The sequence below is a fragment of the Equus quagga genome, unplaced genomic scaffold (assembly GCF_021613505.1).
Source record: "Equus quagga isolate Etosha38 unplaced genomic scaffold, UCLA_HA_Equagga_1.0 220_RagTag, whole genome shotgun sequence".
Taxonomy (NCBI): Eukaryota; Metazoa; Chordata; class Mammalia; order Perissodactyla; family Equidae; genus Equus; species Equus quagga.
Window position 1 is genome coordinate 4092323 of NW_025799647.1, and position 25519 is coordinate 4117841.

A 25519-nucleotide genomic window follows, 5' to 3' on the forward strand; every position below is an offset into this window, starting at 1 on the left:
TCCAAAGAATTGGGTCATGTGCAGCAATGGAACCTGAAGGCATTGGACAGCTGTTACCCATCTTACCAATCCTTTCCAGAGACAGAATCCTAAAGTTAGAAAAGAACCTACATCTGAGTCCAGAGGTTGTAAACTAATGAACCATGGACCAAAAGCAGCCAGCCACAGAGGTCATATTTGCCCTCCTTAGTGTTTTATATATCTTTTGAATTAGCTGCTAATATTTAAAAATCTGAAGATTTTGCATAAAAAATAGATTTTGCTTCTCTTGGAAAACAAAGATCTGGCCACATTAATGTCCTTAGGACAATAATAAGCTAAAGCTGAGTAGCAGCTACCCTCTTTAGACATGTGGAACCCAATCGGACACTAACATTTGTAAACTCGTCCACTTCATTCCACAGATGAAGACAATGCAGCTTTGAAAAACTATTTGACCTGTCTACGTTTAACGGCAGAGTCAAAATCAGAAGGCCAGGTGCTGTGAATCCCAGTTCAGTGATCTTCAGTGAGTACTGTTGACTTTTCCCCTGGAGAAGCTGAGATACAGGGACATTACCTGCTTGTGGGCACTATGACAAGGAGAAACAACACTGAGAACTAGGCCTTCTGCCTTTGCACCCACTACCCTCCGTTTTGTTCGCTGGGCCAGAAATTCCTAGGGGCTGCAATCTACTAGGGAAGTTAAGACTAACCAGAAACTCAAGAGTCCTAGCATTCCTCAGGCTGCTGACCACACCCACAGTCTAAACTATTTGTGCTCTCTGTACAAAGTACGGCACATTCCCAGCCTCCACAGATGCTCTCACACCCAGCTGGGTTCTAAACAAACATGCTGCTTTCTACTTTGTTAATGGCCTTTTCTTTAGCCACACAGACAGTGAACAACAGCCTCCACGGACACTGATGTGGGAGGAGAGGTTATAGAGAACACTTACTGATGACAGGAGGTCATTAGGAGCGCTGAACTCTCTTCCCGGTGCTCTTCCCAAAACATCACATAGTTATGGCCATAGCCTTCAATATATTGCTTTTAAAAAAGTGCAGGCTCTGCCCAGATTTACAGTTTTACACAAAGGACGCCCCGGCCACACTCCCCTTGAGTGTAGTGACATTGATTTGTGAAAATCTTTGAAATCTTTAGCTTACATGGCCACTAAGACACTAATACACGGTATCATAGCTTCATTATACCTCAGGTCCAGGAATATCTTACCTAAAACTGTCCAAGGGGATACTTGGTTCCCTTTATACCTTGGAGATGCCAATGACAAAACTATAGTCTGTAAGTCATTAGCATAGGAACTGCATGAGGAATGGAATAGTAACAAGGGAACCATTCACATGAGATCATTCTCCATAAAGGTGCTAAGAATACAAAATCAAGGTAGTCTTATTTAAGGATAAGGAGAGGAGAAAGCAAGTGGCAACTGGACTGAAGCGGAGATGGCAAGGCTGAATAGCTGAGCAGGTACTCAGTCAGAGATTCTGACTTGCAAAAAATGAACGCACTCCCAAAGCGTAAGTGCTCAAACACGCACGTCAATGACAGTTGAAGCCAAAGAACTTACCAAGGCCTGCCTCTGCCCTGCCAAGGATCCTGGAACAGCTCCTCCATGACTCCATGAGGAGGACCGCTGCCAGGAACCAGGAAGCATAGAGGCAAATTCTCCTTTGTGCTTCCTTCTGGGCACTGCATTTTTAAAATTCCCTAGAGTCTGTATCTGGCATAAATTAGTGTTATAGCTAAGTTCCCAAATTCATCAATCCCAAAGCCACACATCTATCGATCCTGGCTATGGCACAGCCTCTTGGGAGCACAAATAAAATATCAGGCAGCTGACTATGGTCCAAGCAGACTTGTCCATTGCCCCTCAAGTAGGCAAGTTATTCTCACTGAGGCAGAGGAGATCTTCTAGAGATACCATTTAAAGATTTTATTTTTTTCCTTTTTCTCCCCAAAGCCCCCCGGTAGATAGTTGTATATTTTTAGTTGTGAGTCCTTCTAGTTGTGGCATGTGGGATGCCGCCTCAGCGTGGTTTGACGAGCAGTGCCAACGAAACACTGGGCTGCCTGCAGCGGAGCACGTGAACTTAACCACTCGGCCACGGGGCCGGCCCCTAGAGATACCATTTAGACTCCAATACTTTCCCTACTTACGAATATACAGTGATTGTATTCTCTCAGAACCAAATGATGATAATAATCACTCTATGAGATAGCTTTTTAAATGTGCTTTTTCTGTTAACCCTCAACCCCTCAGAAGCTGAGGCTGTTCACGTTCTCAACTTTCTTAAGAGGGAACCCAGGAAACAGGCTAGGCTCTACATAATAGAAAAAAGCAAAGCTCAGAGATGACAGCAACTACTCTCTTATTCATTTGGGACACAAAGAAACCTTGGATTAGAGCTGGGGGGCCTCTCACAACAGGCAGGAAGTCCTTACATGCCAGCTTAGCACTAACTCAGACTTGAGCGGTAGGACCAGGAAAGCCTTGGTAAGACCTTTTGTAATGGGTTTGTCATTAATATGCAGGATTCTGGTATCGACAGTCAATGAGCCCAGGCGAATAATTTGGTTCTAGATTTGGCTCTTTCAGAAATGAGTCTTGTAACAAGGAAAAGACTCAAGCCTTCCTAATCTAGCACTGGTCACTCAATTCAAAACCATAGAGTCTTTAAGTACCAGGTCCTCATGGAAAAAGTATAACAGTAGTGAGGAAATGTCAGCCCTTCCAGCATGGCAGCATGTACAGGAGCAATCAGCATCATGTACATGATGATTTGCAAAAAAGTGGCTCAAAAAAGCTTTTCAGGAAGATGTGGTCAGGAGTATTTGTTAGCCCTTCACACCTGCAGGTTTAAGAATTTGGTTAGTTCTTCATCTTTCTTCCTGCTTGAAGCTACTGGCTGCTTAGCTATTAAGGCTAGAGTCTAAACAGAGACTGTCACAGGACTAAGCTCCTCCCTCCCCCATCATGCTTTTTCATTTTAAGTCTCTGCCTCAGAGTTTCACTTCCTGCATGGCAGAGTTTAAGCACCTACTGAACAGATCTTCCAATGGATAATAACTATAAACTCTGACAAAATACAAAAAACTACCTGAAGGCACTGGAAAAAATAAAAAAGCAAGGAAATTCCGGAGAAAGGTTGAAACCTGGAGAAAGGGAATGGCACATGGTGAGTTTCCCATTTTTATGGCTTTTTGGCTTCTAGAAAACTGCAGTCTTTCTAGTTGAAGAATCAGAAGAAACCACAGAATCAGAGCAACCACAGCTGGTGGAAAGTTGGGGTGGGATCTCAGAAGAAAGAGAACCCCAAATTCAGTGCATAAACTCTACCCAAATCTCCGGCTAACCCCTGAACCAGACATGTGTGGGAGAGACTCCAGCTAAAGATAAAAGAACTGAACTGAGACGAGCTGTTGCCCAAGACACAGTTTACAGTTTGAGTTGAATGAAGTTAAATGCCTCCTAACACAAACAAAAAAAATCAGCACCCTTCAGAGGCGTGTAACGAATCTACAACATAAACATTTACAATATTCAGGATACAATCTAAATTACTCACCATTTGAAGAACTAGAAAAATATGACTCTTTCTCGAGAGAAAAGACAAACAACAGAGACCAACTCTGAGATGATTCAGATGTTGGATTTAGCAGAAAAGGATTTTAAAGCAGTTATTATAACTATGTTCAACGAAGTAAAGGAAAATATGCTTGTAATGGATAGAAACAGGAAATCTCAAGAGAGAAATAAAATGTTGTTACTATGAGTAACCCATAGCTACCGATGTTCCGATGACAAGAGAGATGGGAATTAGAAAATAACTCATATGCAAAAGCATCTCTGCTCAGTTGGAGGTTTTTGTTTCAAATGACTTTTATTTGTACCAAAACTAAGTTGAAAATTGCTTACTGATACGAGGTAGGTAGTTTTGGCACTTCGGGAGACTTGAATGGAGAGGTAGAAAGAATTTACCTAAGTTTGGTGGGAAGATTTTTGCATACAGGTATTTTCATTTAGCGAGGACGTACAGGACAGAGCTTTTTTGTCTGGGATTCCCGATATTTAATACTAGGCCTGCTATTGATTCCTACATGGATCAAGTTTTTCTTTCAGAAGGTAGAACACATGCTATGAAATACTCCTGCCAGGCCTCTAAGGAAGGCAGGCTACAGAATATAGAAAGTGTTTTCCTAAGGAGAAAAGTGATGTTCAGAGAGAAAGGAGAGAGAGCATCAAAGTCTTATCTTCTGAAGTGATTCTAACAGGGAATTACTGAAAGAAAGTATTTGGAAGAGATAATCCCAAGTCCATTTTGGGTCTCACTCTGGATCCCCTCTCCCTGTTCATCAAATTCTATGTACTAAGACATGTACTTGAGAAACAGAGTCAGTTTCCGAACCCCAAAGATTCCCGCTACTCTCAAAAGCAGGAGACGATAGGAAAGGGCACAAATCAGTTCTTAAACAACAGGACCCAACTCACAAAAAGTGACAAAAGTCACAATAAGAAAGGTTACCAACAAGCCTGAAATTGCTAGTTTTGGAAATGGAGGTGACTGTTTGTCTGGGGACAAGGAGTATGATTATTTAATTCAATTAAAACAAATACACAGTGTCCAAAATAAGAGCATAACAGCTCCCCAAAAGTGTTCTTAGCGACTTGGTAAAATGCACCAACTAAACTCAGTTTTCAATGTTAAAACGGACCAATGACTCTTTGAGCTAAGATCCGATTAGTCATTTAATCAGGAACAATAACAAAAACATAAAGCAGAAAAACTATAAAACTCCTTTTTTTATCATAGTTTTTCCACTATAAAGCTGACCAACACATCATCCGACGACATAAAATTCTAGAGACTTTACAAAATTCCTCTGTTTAAAATTTATTTTTTGTTATCAAAGAGAAATGTCCAGAAACACTGAGTACTAAAGAACCTGTTCATGGCATTGTTTTACAAAAGTTCCTAATGGAGTGTGAATATTTTATTTTTTGATGTATCCTTCACTTATTAATAATGAGGTGGATGAACTGATGCAATTACTTAAAAAAAAAAACCAGACAAAAACATCCATTCTCATTCTGAATCTGTTGATTGGAGTGAATTCAGCGGTTACAATACCACCACTGGCTAAGAATCAACCTCCCCACAGCAGAGAGCTATGCGGGTCTTCTCGTTAGGTCACATAGGTCTCTCGGATATAGGCACCATGTTTGAAGTCTCACACAAAATGTCTGTGTCACTTAAATTACACAATGTGGCAGTGTTTATTTCATGGGGACATAATCTTGAAAGAAGGGGCAAAGTAGAAAATCTGTTTGCATGTTATATGTGAGTACATTATTGGACTGTGCATGGGTTTGAGGGCATTGCAGCCCTTGTTAAAGAGGAATTCCACCAATGAGGCATCTGTCAGTTCCTAGTTGCTCCTGGTGCTGAGGGTGTCTACTCATTTAAGCATGTGTTAGGTCAGGGCCTTCTTCTTCTATTGTTTGGCTCAAATGGTTTGAACTGAGTTTGGTTGTTCTTTTCTTCCATCTAAGCTTTATTTCTCAGCCTCAGGATATGTGGGGTACTTGACCGTTTCTATCTTCTCTTGGACTTTGTAGGAGGGATACAGCCCCGTCCTTCCCAGTTTTCTGTTGACACCTTTAGAATAGCCATCCCAATGATTTCCAGCCACACCAATGATATCTCCAGGTTCCATGGGGATTTCATCTGCAGTTCGAGGTTGGTGAGGATAAATGGCAATCTGGTTGTGGGCATTTTGGCCCCCAAAATAGTAGATGTCATCCAAAGAATGGAAGTTTGCAGAGGCATCAGGATGCAGTGTTTGCATGATTTCATAAGCAACTCGACAGACCTTGGGAAAGGATGAAAAAAAACGTTAATATATGTAAGATCTCCTTTATACCACTCTGCAAGTCCCTGGCTAAAGAAACTAGGACTAGACTAGGACTGAGAGTATGAGAAGTAGTGGATTCTAGTCAAGTTTTCTGTCCATTTGTTCTCAGATGATGGCACAAGTCGCTCTTTATCTTTGTGCTTGTATCTTTTGTTTTAAAAAAACAAACAAACCAGAAGATTATTACAAGTAAGGTCTCTGGGAGAAAAGCAAAATATAAATAGTGCAAAGTACTGTAGGAATATTAATCCATTAATTTTAATAAACATTCATTAAGAGCCACACAGTACTCCATACTGGGCACTGGTGGTAAAAAATGAGTAAGACACAGCTTGTGCCCTTGAAGAATTTAAGGTTTAGGAGTAGGATTATAAATACTTTACAGAAATGCTGCTGCTCCCTTTCCTTCATTCAGTGCTAATCAATTGCATACTCTTCTCTGCTCATTTGGACCTGGTCTCAGAACTCTTCTCAACAGAAAATCATGCAATTACTGACAATCAACTAGCACTGGCAAGTGGGCTAAAATATCTGCCATTTCTGTCCTAAAGAGTTTTAACTGTGCTGTGTAGATAGTAGTATTCTAGGACTGGAATAAGATGGCCTAGACTTTGGGGAAGACGCATCTACCCAATACATTTAAGGCTACTTAAAAGATTCCTCCGCCCAAAGAATATCTACATGCCCACTGGATGGCAGCTGAAATTCCACAATCTGAGCTTCATTCTTTGTTAACGCTAGTTAAACTGTAACTACCTTCACGGAGGTATAACATTTTCAGCAATTAATAAATATATTCCTTATAGAGTAAACGGGTTACAGAAACTTTTCTAATAGGAGAAGACTATTCTAGAAGAATAGGAGAAGAGAGAATACTATCATCTTGCTTAGAAAATTCTTTCATTATACATGGTGAACAGAGAACTCAACTCAGGTCAAATTTTCCTAAATCTTAACTGGTTAACTCAATGAGGTTTTATTGTCCCTATACCACTACTTTTGCATTTATTTAAAATGATACTACAGACAGTGATTGTTAATCTGTTCAGTGGAGTAATTTAAGATTACCCAACAGTTCTTTAAAACTTTGGCATTCATGAGATCAAAAACTGAATGGAGATGCTTATTCTTAACTGTTATGAGCAAATGGAATCTGATTAGGTTAATCACCTTAACTTCTTAAAGAATCTGAATTTCAGGAACTTGAGGGGCATTTTTCAAATGTTATATGTAATTTGCAAATGAAACTAAGTCTAGACAGTATTTTTAATTTTACAAATAAGGACTGAAATACGAGAAGATTAAGTGACCTGCCCAAATTCTAGTGCTAAAATTTCAACTAGACGTAGAACCAAGATAATGACTTTGCTTTCAAGTTTGCTACTTTGTCAAAAAACTAATTTTAAATTGGGAATGTCACGGTACAATTGAGATCACTGGTAGAATACTGAAACTCTAACAAAATTAGGCTCAAAAAGATTTGGAACTTGAACTTCAAATCCAGCCAAATGCCCACACAAGGCAAACAAAATCAAGTAGAGACTCTGAAAACGAAGAAACTAAATAATTAAAACAAAGCAGCTCCAATAACAGCAAAATACAATAATAATAATAGAGGCTAATATTTACTGAGTTTTTGCTAACTGTCTGACATTGTTTTTAGGTATTATCTAATTTAATCCTCTCAGTAGCCCCATAAAATTCTATCATGCTCATTTTTACAGATGTCAAAAGTCAATTAACGAATTTGCCCAAGGTTACACCATTATTAAGTGGTAGATTCAGGTTTTGAACCCAGGCAGTCTGAGTATACTTGTTAACTGCTAAATGTGTTTTTTCTTATAGATCCTGTTCTCCATGTTCATGTTGTAAGATCAGAAAGATATAAGGCCACGGCCAGCCCTGGGCAAACCTGAGAGTCTTCTTTTCAGGGCCCCTACACCCACTCTGCAATTATCCCTAGCCAGAAATTGTATCGCCTTTGGGATGACCACAATGCCCACTGTAGCAATGACCCCTGATGTGTTTCCTCCTCTCCGCTATTAAATGTCTCACTCGTAAAAACAACAATGCCCTCAGCCCCACACCCTTAGGGATGTGCTTTCTTTTTGGAGGATACTCCTAATAATCAGTTTACATTTTGGTATCAATAGTTGTGGCTGATGTGTAAGCCTGTTAAATAACACATGTATTTTCTTAAGCCAAAGATATGACAGATGGTAGAAATTTCAGACACTAAGGTAGGCCAATGTAAGTTCTATTATCCTCATAATAATGGTGACAATGATAGCAGCCGATCTTAATGAGCACTGATTATGGTCCAGGCAATGTTCTAATAGTGTGCTTGCACTCTATTCATTTAACTCTCACAACAACCCTACAAGGTGGTTACTATTATCATTTATATTTTACAGTTGAAGAAACTAAGTCACAGAAAGATTAAGTAAATTTCCAAAAAATAAAAAGAATGTAAAAAGGAGCCAGTAAATGACAGAGTTGCAATTAGAACTCTTTCTGGCTCTCAACCATACACTAACCTACCTTAGCATAAGTACCTAGAACAGTGCCTGCCACAAAGCAGGCACTCAATAAGTATCTGTTCAATGAATACTGCTCCCTGCATAATACCAGCCCAGCAGTGGAGATGCAAGTCCATGGATGATATTTAATCCTTAAGATCCATATATAACATTCTGAATAATTACAAATTTTTCTCTATATTAACCATGGGGCAATTTACTGAAGAGGGCTAGAAAGATTACTATAATGTTGATGTTTGCATTTAATTACCCTAGACTTCTTCTCTGGGCTTTACAAATCCAAATCACACAGCAGGTAAATGAAAGCTTTCAGTCGAAGGCAATACTCAGGTTTGATATTACTTGACAGCATGACTGAGAGTAGTCTATGGTTTGCAAAGCTGTGGCTGGCCACATGTAGTATGTTTTATTTCATTCTGTGTTGACATGACACTATATCATTTTTAGAACACCACTAAGCACATAGTAATGGGTAAGAGCAAAAATCCTGCCAAAGGATAAAACATAGATGTGACTGTATTAAAAAAAAATTAAAATTAAAAAAACAAACAAAAAAATTAAAAAGGGTTGAAGAAGGTCAATTAGTCTGAATTTTAACCCTGATGAGCAACCAGCTGAGTTTGCATGAGCCTCCAAACCTTTCTCAGAGCAGATGCGACCTTGTTTTTCTGTCAAAATAGACAGGACCAGGAGGATCTCCTAGTGTGAGAAGTTAGAAGTGAGTTCTTTTCTCAGTAGCTGATGCTGGGAGAACTGTGCACTTTTCCTGTAAACTACTTCGTGTCGCTATTCAATGACAGAACAGTATCCACTACTGTTTCATGAGCCATACTTCCATGGAAATTCCTATCCAGAGCCATCTGTCTGGAAGAAAATGAATGTAGCATCTGGTTTTTCCCTCTGGGCTTTCTAAAATCTGATTCAAAGCATAATGAGGCCAGTTGTGTTGTGTATGGATTTGAAATTAGACAGCAGAGAGTGCCACGAGAATGTCGTATTAAGTGCCACAAAGGGAAGTGTCACGGGGCAAAAAAAGTAATTTTGTCTTATGGTGATTTTAATGGTTGAAACTACTAAACAACGTTGATGGCTCCTCAAACAACGTGGATTACCCAAAGTCTTTAAAGTGAGCATCTACAATCATTTCTGTAAATCAGATTCCAGAGTAATAAAAACTGGTTCTAAGACTTGATAAGCAATATTTTCAAAAAAATCTTTCTGATATTTGGCCCATCCACAACTCAGCGGTCAAGCACTATGTTATCTCTTCAACTGTAATTCCTCTGCTTCAGATTTAAGATGGTTTAAGTGAATAAGAAAGTAAGTGACAAAGTGGATGCTTTGGGCACAGGCAACTTCCAGTAACACAGAACAAGAGCAGGGTGTTTGGATTAATAGTTTGGAATTGATCGCATAGCTTTCAAAACTTACTTGATGCTCTTGGAAAATGTTAATCTTGCCTCTAATTTTCATATTAAATCCTGAGGATTGTTCTCTTCAATTTATGAGTCTTTTAGGACAAACTTGATTTGAGAAACAGCTCTGATGAAGGGATTCAGAAGACTAAGAGCAACAGCAGTAACAGAGTAACAGAGTAGAATTATTATCGGCTTTTAACAACTTTTCATTTAAGAAGAGATAATTCTCATTTATGGATATAAAACCAAGAAAGATCAGAAGCCCTGAGACTGAGGGGGATGGGTCCAAAACCTCTGACGAGTCCTGATTAAGGTGCCATGACATTCATGTCAGCAGTTTCTCAAACACCAATCAAGCCAATTTTTCCTCCAAGCATGGCATGTCATTCTTCCAGAATTGTCTACAATAACAGATACACAGATAAACAAATATAAAAGTCCTCAAAAGACCACATACGAAGAGAGAAAGTTCATGTGACTAAAACTTCAGGACTGTCAAAGCATAATGAAGAAGATAGTAAACTTTTGTCACCTTCTAATCATCTCTTGGAATATGAGATTACCATGAAGGAAAGTTTGAGAGTTGATTGCCCATTTTATTTTGGGCTGAGATTTGGTTTTCACTGTTTTATTCTTTTGTCATCCTCCTGGATGCAAGGCTTTGTTCTGCTCTCATTTTCTAGCATGCCTGGGCACATATAGGAAAGTCTGCAGATTAATTTCCCAAAAGTCAACACATACACGTTTACTTGCATTTGCTAAATCAAATACTATTACTTATCACTCACACTTTGGGAATGAAGAGCTTTTATTTCTGAAAATTCACACTATATGGTGATGTTCTCTTTCAATGAGCTAAATAAAATAGAGTTGAGGTGGTACGTTGGCAGAGAGAAAATGACTATGCTGAATGTCACTGGTTACCGTTCTTTATGAAGAACTGTTATACTTCTCCAATGCACATGATGATTGGGTGGAACCTAAGCATTACCCATGACCACAAGCAGAGGTTGGAATCCTTGAACAGCAGGTTTCATGCTCCTTCCAAAACATGAAAACATATAGTTGGAAATGTGGCCATGTGAAAAAGAGCTGCTAAAATAAACACTGCAGAATCTCTCTAACAGGCAAAGATATTCCTATACTTATTGCTGTATAAATATTAATAGCAGCCAACATTGTATTTAATATATTGCTAAGTACTATTCTCAGTGCTTTACATATTGTAACTCTTTAATCCTCACAAAAACTCTATGCAGTAGGTATTATTATTATTACTACTACTGTTTTTACAGGTGGGGGGAAAAAAATTCCGCGATAGGCTAGGGAATTGTTCAAATGCCACACAGCCACTAAGAGGTCACAGCTGGGTTTAAATATAGATGGTCCGACTCCAGAGTTCATGTTGCCACATTCTTATTCTCTGCCCAGCGAAGTCAATGGCTTGGCATTTTGATGCTATCAGTGACTTTTTTTCACATTCCATTAATGATGATGACAAGACATTTCTGGGGCATTTTTCAAACAATTCCAATTTGGGTTTATGGCAAGGGAACCTCTACAATCCAGCAACCAATTTCATTCACATTGGAAAAATATTAAACTGTACTAAATACCTCTTTACTAAAAATATTTGCAAAAAATACTAGGGTGCTAATAAGCCCAAAGATTTACCATGGAATGTGGAATTATTCCACAATCTCAAATGCTACGGCTTATAGAAAGGTATGTGACAGTGGAGGGGATCATAGTTAGCAAACTGCTACTCAAGGTATTTTTACTGGTAAACTTTCATTCTGAACTCTAACATAAAATGTTTTGAGGTATTTAAGTCTACTTCAAAATTGAAAATATTTGAGTTTTGCTTTGGTTCAAATGAACAGAAGTTATTTCGAATAAACTTTGTCTGAATTGCCTAGAACTTTTAGAACAATATAATATATAAGCACGAATCTCATTCCTTTAGATACAAAAAGTCCTCTCAGCACCACCCTTTCTTCATATGAACTGCTTCTCTGGACCCAAGATCTGAAGAACACAGTGAGGTTGATATTATGCATAAAATAGAACAAAGTAGTATGAACAACACACTCCTCAAGCCTGGACAGGTTTCCACTATCACGAAATGACAGAGGTCCTAATTTCAGGGTCAAAATTAGAGTTTAGAATTTTGAGGATCAAAAATTCAACAGTATATCCTTGAAAGGGGGGAGCCGGTAAGAATTTTCTTTCTAGAATGAGCCTAATGGTATTATTAAGGAGGGCTGAGGAAGGAAAGCAAAGCATAGAGCACAACCCTGTAATCTTAGTGCCTACCTACATGTAAGGTTGGTAAACGTTTTGATGTGTATATATTTATTCAATTTTAGAGCTTGAAAACTGGAGTAGTGGTTCTCAACAAGGGTGACTTTGCCCCCTCCTTCCCCGCCCATGGGACATTTGGCAATGTCTGGAGACATTTTTGGTTGTCACAACTTAAGGTGGGAGTGCTACTGGCCAGGATGCTGCTAAACATCCTACAATGCCTCACAACAATTTTTTTCTGGCCCAAAATGCCAATAGCGCTAGGCTGAGAAATCCTGGACTAGAGGAACTGACTTTAGGCAGGCCTGAAATTTAGGTCTATGGAGGAGGTGGCATATCTGGGAAAGCGACTCTTGATTTATTCATTCTAACAATCAGTATTCAAAAATGCATGGAGGTTGTTACTAGTTATTTGCACCTGTTGATCAGGTGGGCACATAGTTAGATTCTCAAAAACAGTTGAGAGGAACCAAGTAGTTATAACTTCTCCTACTACCCCCCATGAGAATGGAAACGGAGCTTCTCAAAGACAGGATCCTCTCCCCAGTTAGGGAGAAACATCAGCAGTGAAGGCCAACATGGGATGAAGGCCAAGGAAGTTTTCCCTTCTGACTACGATTGCTGCTCTGTGACTCCTGTTCTGCGTAGCTGTCTTTGGATAGTAAGTTGTATTCTCATTCCATATTGAAGTAACTTACATAGCCTTTGCTGGAGTAGGTATCTTTCCAACAATCATATCACTATCCCATTGTGACAATGTGCACTGTCACATAATAAAAAACTGTCCATTTCTTTATACTCTCTGTAGTATATTCCCATAAAAATGATGTGGCTTTCCTTTTCATATTTTATTTTCTCTACTTCTTCTAAGCTTTTAGGCATTCATTTACCTTACATGATTTATATTTCTTGTTAATTATTCTCTGGTTATCTCATGTGAGTATTGTGCACACTAGATTCTGGGCCAGGGTAAGATCTGTATCTTCAATCTCCTTTGAAATCCCCTCTACACCTAGTGCAACTGTGAGTGCAAATAGGCATTTAACAGCTTGTTGAATGAACTAACTAATGATATGCGCTTAAGTGAGAGAGCAGAATAAAATCCACAATAAATATTGCTATGCTGACATCCCACTGGGCTTATAAGGCTGATTGGACCACTCGTAAAAACACATACACCAAACCAATTAACATACAATTATCTGCAACAATTAAACTCAAAGAATGATTGTAATACGGGATTGCTTACGTTTAACGTACAGTTTCTTGCTTGGTAGAAACGTAATAGGACTTGAAGACGAATTACATTTACTCTTTCTTATTTTGTATAAAGCAATCAAGTGAGGCAAAATGCTGGGCATTTAAGCCTCTCAGTATCAATGCATCTATGTGTAGAAATGGATGGATTCTAGTTACATATTGACTGTATGCAAAATCAGAAAGTAGTAAGCTTAATCACTTGCTGTTTCTGTTAAATGCTATGAACAAGGCAAGTGCTTTAAACAATTCCAGTAGCTGGCTTCAGTGGAGAAGTATTCAACCATTGCTTGCAAACAACTACATGTTCAATGTACTCAAATAACTATTTTTTTCAGAATCTTCTTACTGTTTCACAAAACGGATCATTCCCAAATATTGGGAAAATTCCACGTGAGTCATGATAACTAACATTAAAAAAAAACATGCACAAAAAACAAAAACATCCTGATCCCAATATGACCAAAAAGTATTGGCCATTTAAAAATGCCCTACTGTCACTTACCTGGGATGAAAAAGTACACACTAGGAAGTCTGCCTGGGAGAGAAAGTGTATATCCAGGATCACACCCCGAAGTGAAGTTTCTGTATATCGGTTCTGTAGTCCAGCTGACCAAGAGATAGAGTTATCACTAATAAATTCATAACTGGGGTACCTAAAAAAGAAATAAAGTTATACATAGTCACTCAAATCCCAGCAGTCTATCAGGAGGTGGTATCCTATCAGCAGGAGGTAGACCTGCTCTGTTCACCAAGACGCTCACTTTCTAACAGCGAGGGGAGCTGTAACGACAGCATTCACTAGAGTGATCAGCAAAGCATCTCTGAAGCCATCAGTGGAGCAGAAACCACTCTGGAGTGGCCACTGACATGCCACAGAAAGTACACATACACACATCAAAATGTCCCTTCTCAATTCATGAAAAAGTCGACAACAGAAGCCTCCTTATTTTCTTCATAAGGAGTGACCTCTAAGAGTTTTTTCAAGTTGTTTTCGTATTTGGTCAATGAGCTTTTCCTTCAGAATATAAATATCATGATCAAATGTCATTTACATTTTTAATTTAGAATTTGTACTAATTCAGACTTGTCTTCCTAACCCCCATCTTTGAAGCACCATCTTAACCAATAATGGTAATGGAAAACCACTCTAATAAATTTATGAAAGCGAATTCTTTATAGATGTCCACCAACTAACATTTTGGTAGTCCTGAGATAGAATAAGTGTTTAACAATAAGTGTTTAACAAGTCTTTAAAAATTCTACCATATGTTCAAATGACTCTACTCTGAGTTCGAGGTTTAATTATACTCTGGCATAGAGCAAATAAATTTTCTGAGTGCATGAGCTAGATCTTTGGAGTTAAGTTGCAAGCTTTGGGAAGTTACATGAAAAGGAGATAATAATTGTACCTACACTATATAATTTCATAAGAATTAAATACATTAAGCCACGTAAAGTGCATAGAAGAGTACCTGACACGTAAGTTCTCAATAAATATTAGCTGTGCTTGTTAAAAATTCTTCCCCCAGATATCCACCTAGTTTTACTCCTTATTTCCTTTAGATCTCTGCTCAACTATCGCCTGATGTGAGGAGTTTGGCAATCTCCACCCCTTTTTCCTGCTTAATTTTCCTCCATGGCTCTTATTATCATTTGACATAATACATATTTACTGTTCAGCTACGGCCTGCATCCATTCCCCACCTCCATCATCCCTAACTGGAATGTAAGCTCCATAGAGGCATTTCATCTGCTTTGTTCACTGCATTATTCTCAGTACCTAGAAGACAATCTGGAATATAAGAGATCAATATGTATTTGCTGAAATAATAATAGTTCCTACTTAAAAGCCCAGAAACACAGGAGTCAGTTTACATGCCTATCTCCCACACAGTATTCCCCAAAGGTTGGGACTCTACCTTATTTTTCTTTACATCACAGCATCTAGCACCCCCACACAATGCTATATGAATAAATACACAAACAAGTGAGTGCCACCTGTGTCTGGGACTGTGTCCTAATCTGCTAACAGCTGCTTCAGATTTCTCATTTCTCAGCCACCGCTTTCTCTCATTGCCTCTAATGATGACTGTGAAGGTGAGCCTCTGAGCACTGTTTCAGACTGGCATTCAGTGTTCACATCCATGTGGCCTCATTATTTTTGACATTTTGCCCTCCTCCACTCTGAATCAAGGAGATGAAGGAAATGGCACATTTGTTCTAAAAAGAAAACAACCCAAAAGACTTTTAATGTGATTCCTGTGAAGCTCCATACCCAGGGGTACGGCAGAAACAGCAACAAATAAATATGAAAAGGCTGGAAGGTGGAGGAGAGGGGGAATTGTTCAAAGACATCAGTATAGGTTTTATCCTTGAACAAAGACTAACTCTGCCAGCATGGTTTGGGTGCTCAGTGAAACAAAGAAAAGAGTGATCCTTTTACGAGAGAGTGACACTAACATTAATGCCCTTCCTACTTAAAGGCCCCTCCCTGGAACCAAACCCAAAGGGCACCTAAGCTCCTCAAGTCTTATCTCTAAATGCCAAAGACCCTTCATGAAGGATACTGAGAGTGGAAGAAACAAAGTGAATAACGGGAGAGGGAGACTTTGTACCTCCAAGAATGAGCATGGAACTTTCTGCACAAACATGCTTCTTTCTTGTCTTTTGCCCACAAGTATGTCAGCAGAGGAATTCTTCCAGTGAGGTTGCAGATTGGCAATGATAAAAATGTATTTTTTTCTTCTTCCGCCTTATAAAAATTTATTTTTGTATCACCCACAAAGGACTAACCTGAAGTTATGAACTAACATCAAATTTTCTTTTCCGAAGTCTTTCTCCAGGCTGAAGGAGACACTCCTCTTCATGATTTCACTGTATTTGGTATACAACTCCGTCAGGACACTTAGCTAACTATACTGTAATTATTTGTTACATGTGTGGTGCCTACCAGTTGGATATTCCCTGAGATAAGAAGCCACATATTATCTTTTAATTCTCTCTGTATTCTCAGCACCCTGTACTGTATCGAGCATATTGTAGTTCAATAAAATAGTGAAGAAATTTATCACTCTTTACTGGTGATTCTTTATTTCACAGGGCAACCAAACACTTTACAAAAACTTCTCAACAAATTTTTCTTGCCTCTATTTATTTAAATGAACCCAGTTTTAGGAAGAGCTCATCCAGCAATTTTGATAAAGAGCAAACGATATGCAGCATTTTGATAAGTATTTAACCTGGGCGATTTTTAAAGGCTTGTTTTTTCTCCTGTTTCACCCTATTTCCAATCTCCACAATCTTAGAACACAATATTGCATACACAACTCTAACAGTTCTTATTTCATTGATTGCCAAATATTCTGTGATTTAAACACTGTAACAGTGAATTACCTGAGAGAGAGATCTCCACATTAGCAACGGCTGTCACAGTCACTGGGATGCTAGTACTAAAATCTTGGTGGATGAACTCAACCTTAACCTAGAGAAACCTGAGGTGTAATGTTAAACAGCAAAGCTTACTGCTCATCATTACACAGAAGCCACGTATATAAATCTAATCTTGACCCCTTTTCCAAAGGATAAGCTACCAAGAAAATGGATTCTCCTCTGACTGTGTCAATCCTATGTATCATTTACATTTAATTTTTCATCTCTTCACCTGCTTGAAGCAGAAAAGTCTTATAATGACCTTGGACTCTATATACTTTGTTGAGAGATTAATTCATACGTTTGGTCTCCTAACACAATGGCAGAGGTTTTATGATTTGCTTAGGTATCAAAACCACTCTTGAGAGGTTTAAAGCAGAGTTACTAGAGAGGAAAAACAGTAAGTAAAATAATGAAGGGCAAAAACAGCATTTAAATTCCTGAGAAAATCTTTAAAATGACTCAGAAAATTAAAACTAAAGGATTTCCAAAATTGAATTATTAAATTAAATTATTATCCAATGATTTGGATAAAAACCTGCATTATAGTCCTTATTCTAATTTGTTTCTGTTCCCACTCCCCAGTTGTGACAAAAAAAGGGACCAACTAATTAAGTAAGTAAATAGTCAAATAGTTAAATGATTAACTGCTAAGAAAATGTTTTCAAACTAATGGGGTTGAAATAAACATAATTCAATATTTACTGGGCACTTACTAGGGCTAGGTACTATGTCCAAAGTGCTTATAACCTAGTGAGGGAGACAGAAGCAAGCAAGCACTAAACACTAAGAGGGAGGAATGCAAAGAGCAGGGACACAGTCAAGGATTCAGGGACGATTTATGGAGTAGATGGTGCCCGAGCAGAGCTACAGTTTTCTTCTCCTTCATTCCCTTTCACATATATTTAATACATCTTTTATTTATTGATAGTAAATAAAGGCCAACTCTAGATTCATCCAGATTCTATGATAAATTCTCAATTAGGATCAGTACTTTATGTGTTTTCATAACATCCTATGTTAGCTCTATAGTAGCAGTACTCATACCGAAAAGTAATTGTCTATTTCCCCACTAGATTGGGAATTCCTGGAGAGTACAGTGTCTTGCTTACAATGGAATCCCCAGCACTTAGCACAGTGCCTGAAATATAGGTGGGCTCAATAAATGGTGGTCACTGTTTAATACACACTAGCAGCCCTTATTCCTCCACTTAGAAAACTCATCTTTTGATTCTTTACCTTTCTTTAACATAACTTCCAAATTCCAGAAATTTTTATAAGACGAAAACTTGTATCCTACATATGTTTTCAGTTGCCCATAATTGTTAGTGAAGATAGTGAGAGCAAAAGGGCAAGCACACTTTTGGTATATTTTATTGCTAACAGGTCGGTGTAGATGGTTAGTGTTACTGACTGAATGTTTGTATCCCCCCAGAATTCATATGTTTAAGCCCTAACCCCCAGTGTGACTGTATTTGGAGATGGGGCCTTCTTAACTAGGGTTAATAAGGTCATGGGGGTGGGGCCATCATAATGGAATTAGTGCCCCTACAAGAAGAGACACCCAGAAAGCTTGCCCTCTCTCTCCTCCAAGAGCACAAAGAGGTCATATGAGTACATATCGAGATGGCAGCTGCCTACAAGCCAAGAGAAGAACCTTCAGAATGAAATCTACACCTTGCTGGCAGCTCAAATATGCTTTGATTATATTAACCATTACATAAGTACACAGTTGTTTGCAAAAACTCTAATAATTAGCAATAATATTGTAACAAGAATCACAAGTCATGGGAATTAAGGATTCCTTTCAACTGAACACAGAGAGTCCCACTCCAGAATCACTAGTTCATCTAACTTACTTTGTTTTTGCCACCTTTAATAAAGAAGGGTCATCCGTGGCCAGATACACTCTTTTTTTATCCACTTGCATTCTGCGAGCAAGAAGCTGAAAATGTTCTTCAACGTGCACCATGTATTCCTCAATGGGATGGAAGGCTGCTTCGGTTCCCACTTTGTCTGTGCGTCTGACATGGACTCTGGGGATAGAGGGAGAAAGTCAGATTCTACTGATAATGTTCGACCCACCAGGTGCTTTTAGGGTACTCAGCTTTACACCCCTATTCATGGTGGTTATATGGACATTTTAAACCAATTTTTCTTTCATTTTTGCCATTAGAAAAAACAAACACTTAAAAAATTCAAACACATATATTCTAAATACTATTTGCATGCTAACACAATACAAGGGGAATCAGAAAAGAAGTAAAGCCTTTGACGAATGTTTTCTTATACAGAAAGTAATTGGCACATCAGGAATAAATGGGAGATTCCAGAGCTGTACTCCATACCAGGCAGCAAAATACCGACCAGCCTTCCAGAAAAAATTGGATATAATTTTTTAAGATTTTTGACAACAAATGATACCAAGATTCACAGTTTTTGTTACAGAACATTAAATATATTGTGCATAACATTTTGATGCCAAGTTTCCTTTTTCCTCATTTTACCCTGTATAGTCACTGTAACTGCCAGCTTGTAGAATTTAAAGTTGTTTGAGGAAAACACAAACCTGCACGGATTCTTCTTATAGCACATCAAGGCAGGCAAATTTTTGAACAGTTCTTACTATTTTAAGTTCATGAAGCCATTCCAGTCCCTTTGTTGTATGCATAAGGAATTTCCTTTCTCTGTTTTTCACTCTATCAAACACAACCAGATACTGATCTCATCTGTCTCATTTAAGAAGAGCTCCAAAATTGCAAAATTGGGGACACAGATTTAAATTGTCCTTCACTGAATGAGGCATTGACTTCCACAGTATTCTCCTCCCATCTTAGTGCCTCCAAAATAATTTTACTAAAAATAAAAATAATAAGTCATAGTTTATTTCCATAAATTAAAACTCTCCTTAAATTTGCCCTTCCCACATCCCCCCTTCCCCAAATTACTAAACCACTATTCATATGTGAGAAAAGAAAAATGGTAGATTTGTTTCCCTTTAGGTCACAGTACATGGGCACACCTTAGGTGAAGCCTATGGCCAGCTTTTTATCAAGAATCTGGAGTGAGCGTTTGATTTCACTGGAGTTACTCTGACATCTTTATGGCTATTCCTTCCTTCGCATTCCAGACTACAGTACAGATGTGAATACTATCATATGAACACCTATTCTATCATCTTTTCCTTCCCACATCCTTCTCAATCACTGCTTCTGCTGGGGAATTAGAATTGTTCATTGTGCTCCATAGAGATGAAGTGGGACAGAAACAATAATTCCACTGAATTCAACGAAAAGTTTCATAAGAAGAAACACCATTTGATACTCTGATTTCACCATGTACCTTCTTTTTTCTTTGAGGAAGATTAGCCCTGAGCTAACATCTGCTGCCAATCCTCCTCTTTTTGCTGAGGAAGACTGGCCCTGAGCTAACATCTGTGCCCATCTTCCTCTACTTTATATGTGGGATGCCTACCAAAGTATGGCTTGCCAAGTGGTGCCACGTCTGCACCCAGGATCTGAACTGGAACATGGGCACTTAACCGCTGTGCCACCGGGCCGGCCCCCCACCATGTACTTTCCTTAGCTCTAACATTTAGAATAGGGGTCAGTTAACTTCTATACATATGAAGACTAAGACAAGAGGGAAGATGTGGGGTGGGATATATGAAAATGAAAATAAAAACAAAGGAGAGCTATAATAATAGAAAGAAAAATCAAAGGAAGAGAATAAGCATTTGAGACAGTAGCAGAGTACTACTAAGCAATTTTCTCAGTTCTCCAGGTACTCCTGAAATTAGGCCTGAATCAACAATTTGAGAGAGGACCATAATGGAATCTCCATGGAAGAATGAGAATGTTAGACCTGTGAAAGATTTTGAAAGTCATTTAATTTAATGTAACTCCTTCATCTGAAAGTTAAGGAAACTGATGCTTCTGAGGACATTTCAGTGAACAAAAAGACAACATTAAGGCAAAGGGAGGCTGGTTTCTCTCACATACATTTCTAACCCAGTCTTCACAAAAGTAAAAGCTATTTGAGTACTTGCCTGATATTCACCATCAGATATCAAGCTCTTTCAAGGCAGGGAATCTGCTTTTATTTATTCCCAATTGCATCAAACACAATGAATAAATAAATGAATGAATGATGGATAAACACAAAAATCTAATTGTTTGGTACTGTGTTCGTAGAAACCTTAGATACCTGCCATGTAACATAGTTTTTTTTTTTTTTTTTAAACCAATGAGGAAAGAGAGGCAATTAACAAAGGCCCAGAATGATCAAGTCAGTTGCCTGAAGTCACATAACTTGCTAAGTGGTGGAGCTAGATGGGACCCCAGATTCTTGAATCTTAGTGCACTCCTCCTCCATTACAGCACACTACCTCAAGGCGCAAGTAACTGAACTGTCTGTGGTACTTCAGTTTTCTACATTTGGCTAATTCTCAAGATGGTGGATAGTCCATGGAAAATTAATACGGGTAGTTTTCTGCTATGGAAAACTACAGGAAGTCCAAACAAAGTTAAGAAGGTTTAAGTCTTGGTTTTGCCTCTATTAACTCTGGAACTTTGGGCAGAGATTCCTTTTCTTAGTTTCCTCACTTGTAAAATGGTTATCTCTGCCCATGTCACAGGACTGTGTTACAGGATCAACGAAATAATGTAGTTGAAGGTTATTTCGGCAATTTAACTATTAAACCCTATCTCTCTCCATCTTTCAAGATCCTGTTCAAACACTGCAGCTATGAAGCCTTTCCTGCTCCAGTTGGAAGTACATTTCTCGCTTCCCTGATCTCTCATAATACCTTTTACGCTTCTCTCAGGGTATTTATCACATTCTATATGTATAATGTTAGTTGTGTAAGTCTCTTTTCCCATAGAGTACAATGAGCTGGAAGGAGTCATTTAAAAAAATTAATCTCTGTCCCCCACAGTAGCAGGTATTCAACGAATGTTCTGCAAATAAGTGAATGAATCAACATATGCATTAATATTAATCAATAGCTGACTTTATTACAAACAGTATAAGCTACAGAGTGCCACAGTCTAGCCTACGAGTCTATTTTCAGGAATGATTTAAGCATCAGTCTCTCTGAAAGGTAGTAATATTTTACAGTGCATATTTTTCCATAGAACTAAAATCCTTTCCTCATCCTTATGTGATCACATCATCATTTTTAGGGCAGGTATGACCTTCCCTATTTCACAGATGGGAAAATCAAAGCCCGGTACTATTATTCAGTAACGTCGCCCAGAAGCAGGGAAAAGCCAGGAATGTTACCCTGGTCACCTGACTTTCAGCCCAATATTCTTTCCTTTAGACAAAGAACATTTACCATGGTGTGCAATCTGGCACTGGGCCTCAGGAGAACTCCTCTCCCCTCAACTTTTTATGTATGTGCACAGAAACACATGCTTGTGAGCAAAGATGCTCTATTGGATTTTTCTTGCTACCAGGATTTCCTGGTCTATCTCCCTAAACATAAGCCTGAGCCTGAATACATATGTACATAACTCCCAAGTGGGCCAAGAGATAATCTTAAATAACAATTTTAACATTATCTTAAATTACAAATGATTTTCTTACTCTAAAAATAGCTTCCAGGAGAGAAAAAAAACCCCAGAACACCAAAAATGCAAAATAATCACCAGTGGCAATTAAAGAAGCCTAAGAATAAGGTGCAACAGAAAAGCTATAAATGTGACAGCTTCATCTCATGCCCTGATAGGGTAAGACAGGAGACATGCATAATACCCAAAATACGCCCAATAAAATAAAATTTTGCTGGTTTTCCCAGGAGAGACAGCTAATTTCGGAAATATGGATTTAATACATTTGTTGGATGAATAAATGAATAAGGATGACGAAGTATGATGACTCAGCTGTTCTAAGTGAACAAAGGAAGAAGGGTCTTCCTGTGGCCTAAGGTGAACTCTGGAACCTTTGCTTTTGGGTGAGGCTATGAAAATTAAACTATATATCACAGAGTTCACAATATATTGTAAGGAATATATTCCTGCTACTATATATCACTTCATGAGGAACAAATCAGATTCTTACCCAATAACTGGATGTTTGAAGCCAAGCTTCTTGGTGGCCTCTTCTATTTCCTTTTCCAACCAAGGTTGTGGGCGGATCAAGTATTTGACAAATTGGGACACCCACCACACTGCAGGATCACCATGGACTCGCACAAGTCGATCTGCAAGGTCTTCTGGTACAGCCAGAGGTAAATATGGAGGACGAGGATGAAGACTGTCTACAATGGGGAGCTCAACCACCTGAACGTTTTTGTCCTTTACTTCACCTGAAAAAATATCATAACACCATCATCACCACACTGTATTCCTCATATAACTACCATTTAACAAGAACTCACTCTGAGTGCTTCCACCCTCACAGCAACTCTAAAGAAGTATTCTAATTTTCACTTTACAGAGAAAGTTAAGTAACTTGCCCAAGGTACTAGTACAAAAGAGACAGAACTGAATTTCACATTCAGGTTGGTCTGCCTCTCAAGTCCATGGCCTTTTCTTTTCTATCATAATATGCTGCCATATCAACATCTCATACCCTAGATAAGGACAGTATCCAGCACTCAAAGTGTATCTAATCAGAGAATAACCATATTGTCAGTGGAAGCAGCCAGCTACACAAAGTTCTGTTTTTTACAATTTTTATTGTTTTTGAATTAGGCAATAAATTGTTCTCGAAACTTCCAGCTTGTCATTACAGCAAATGGCTCTTGCATTACTTTGATGACAGAGAGCAATGACTCTAGAGATACCTAAAGATTACAATTAAAAGCCAAGCCTCTATACCTTCTTTTTTTAAAAAATTTTTCTTTGAGGAAGATTAGCCCTGAGCTACCATCTGCCACCAATCCCCCTCTTTTTGCTGAGGAAGACTGGCCCTGAGCTCACATCCATGCCCATCTTCCTTTACTTTGCACTTGGGATCCGAACCGGCGAACCCTGGGCCACCAAAGCAGAACGTGTGAACTTAACCACTGTGCCACCGGGCTGGCCCCCTATATCTTCTGAAGCAAAAAGATAAGGTCATTCCAAAGTCTTTTTTTTCTTGGCCAAAACAGACCTATTATATTCTCAATTATGATAATAATAGATCCATGTTGATTGTTTACCTGGATATTAAAGTTAGAACAGAGATGCTAATTTTTATAGATGATCAATTAGTTTCAGAATCCAACTTCTATGTAACATAATTGTTATTGCTGTTCTATCAACTTTATAATACAATAAGAATAAACCAAAATGTGACAGCAAGAATCCCTGGAGTTTACTTTACATCCTAAAGACCACATAGTAATAACTAGAACACAGAGATACCAGAGGCAGAGAGATTGCACAAATATAAAATGAACTGAATTAAATTTTCAGTAACAGAAAATATTAACCTGAACATTGCAAAATAACTCCAGCTAAGATGTTGTCATTGTGTATAATGAATTAGAATCACAGTTAATCACCAGACCGTTAAAGAAAGAATGCACTTTTAGAGAATAAACCAGAATACATTCAAAACGTATGTACCAGAATGAAACGGAGTCCTCAAATTCTGTTTTTCTGCAAATATATAAAAGTTTTTTAAAATAAATTACAAGATCTAGGAATGTAATCACTCAAAGCATGGTTATAAGTCAGTTGGTATAACTAAGAATTTAAAATGTATGACTAATATTCTCTCTCTCTGATATGTAAAACTAATTTCAGGATTCTTAGACAAAGCCCTTGAAGTATGACATTTGTTGCATGAATAAACGGCAATAAAAAAATTTACCACCAGTATTGCAGTTCCTCTAGTGTGCCAGTTAACAAAGAGCTGGGCAACTTCATCAGACGAGAAACGGTAATTGAGACTGTGTGGGGAAAGAGTGCGCTGCATTTTAAATTAAGCTCTAATAGTCTCCCTAAGGGAAGGAAAATTGGGTGCTTTCCCTGATGTGGAGATGATAAGAGAAGTAGTACATGAATGAGAGAGAGAGGGGTAGTTCTTTTTTTATAAAAAACAAAGAGCTTGGAAAGAAAGGAAGATCCTAACCTCTGATATATAACCATAAACGAAAGCAAAATTAGGAAAGCTACCTTCCTTTTGAGATTTCTTCCTAACAATGTTATTCTAAATGTTCCCTGAAATTAGCTCCAAATTTCACTTATATGAAAGGATTACCGTCTGGTTGCCCCAAGGCCCCGACTTCCTTACAGCCAGCCCTACTGTCAGCTTTCAGAAAGAAATGAAAACTAGGCCTATACCTTTAAGACAGAGAACTCAGTTTATTTTTGTTGTTCTTCGTTCATTCCTTCACTCATTCACTTGTTCAAATATTTATCGAACATTAGTATGCCCAACACTGTACCAGGTAGAGCAGACAGTGATGATATGGTTCTCGTCTTCCGAGATTTCTAGTTCAAAAACCTCACCCAGAACCAGACTGCTTTCAGTAAAAAACATAAACAAAACATCATCACTAACATGCTATCAAAAAGATATCAATACTCAACTGCTTAGCAAAATATTAAGAAGGTATTCACATTTATAAATAAACAAATTGGCATAGAACAAAAGTTTAGCTTCCTCAGTAATGATACATTTCAAAAATAACATAGTACATGCTATGTTAGAAGGCC

At 38.3% G+C, this 25519-nt stretch overlaps 1 protein-coding gene across 6 annotated transcripts in view; it reads right to left on the reverse strand.

Moving 5' to 3' along the window:
• Positions 1-5260: 5260 nt before the first annotated feature.
• The window catches only part of LOC124233777 (alpha-(1,6)-fucosyltransferase), a 272983-nt gene continuing 252724 nt past the window's right edge, over positions 5261-25519 (reverse strand). For 5 of the 6 annotated variants that reach the window (XM_046650977.1, XM_046650976.1, XM_046650978.1 and 2 more), the window contains 4 exons: positions 22932-23178; positions 18728-18904; positions 13942-14092; positions 5261-5875 (listed from right to left, as the gene is read on the reverse strand). In XM_046650977.1, coding sequence (XP_046506933.1) covers positions 5558-5875; positions 13942-14092; positions 18728-18904; positions 22932-23178 — 893 coding nt within the window. In that variant the 3' untranslated portion in view covers positions 5261-5557. The remainder of the gene's footprint in view (positions 5876-13941; positions 14093-18727; positions 18905-22931; positions 23179-25519) is intronic. The other variant, XM_046650981.1, reaches the window with a different exon arrangement.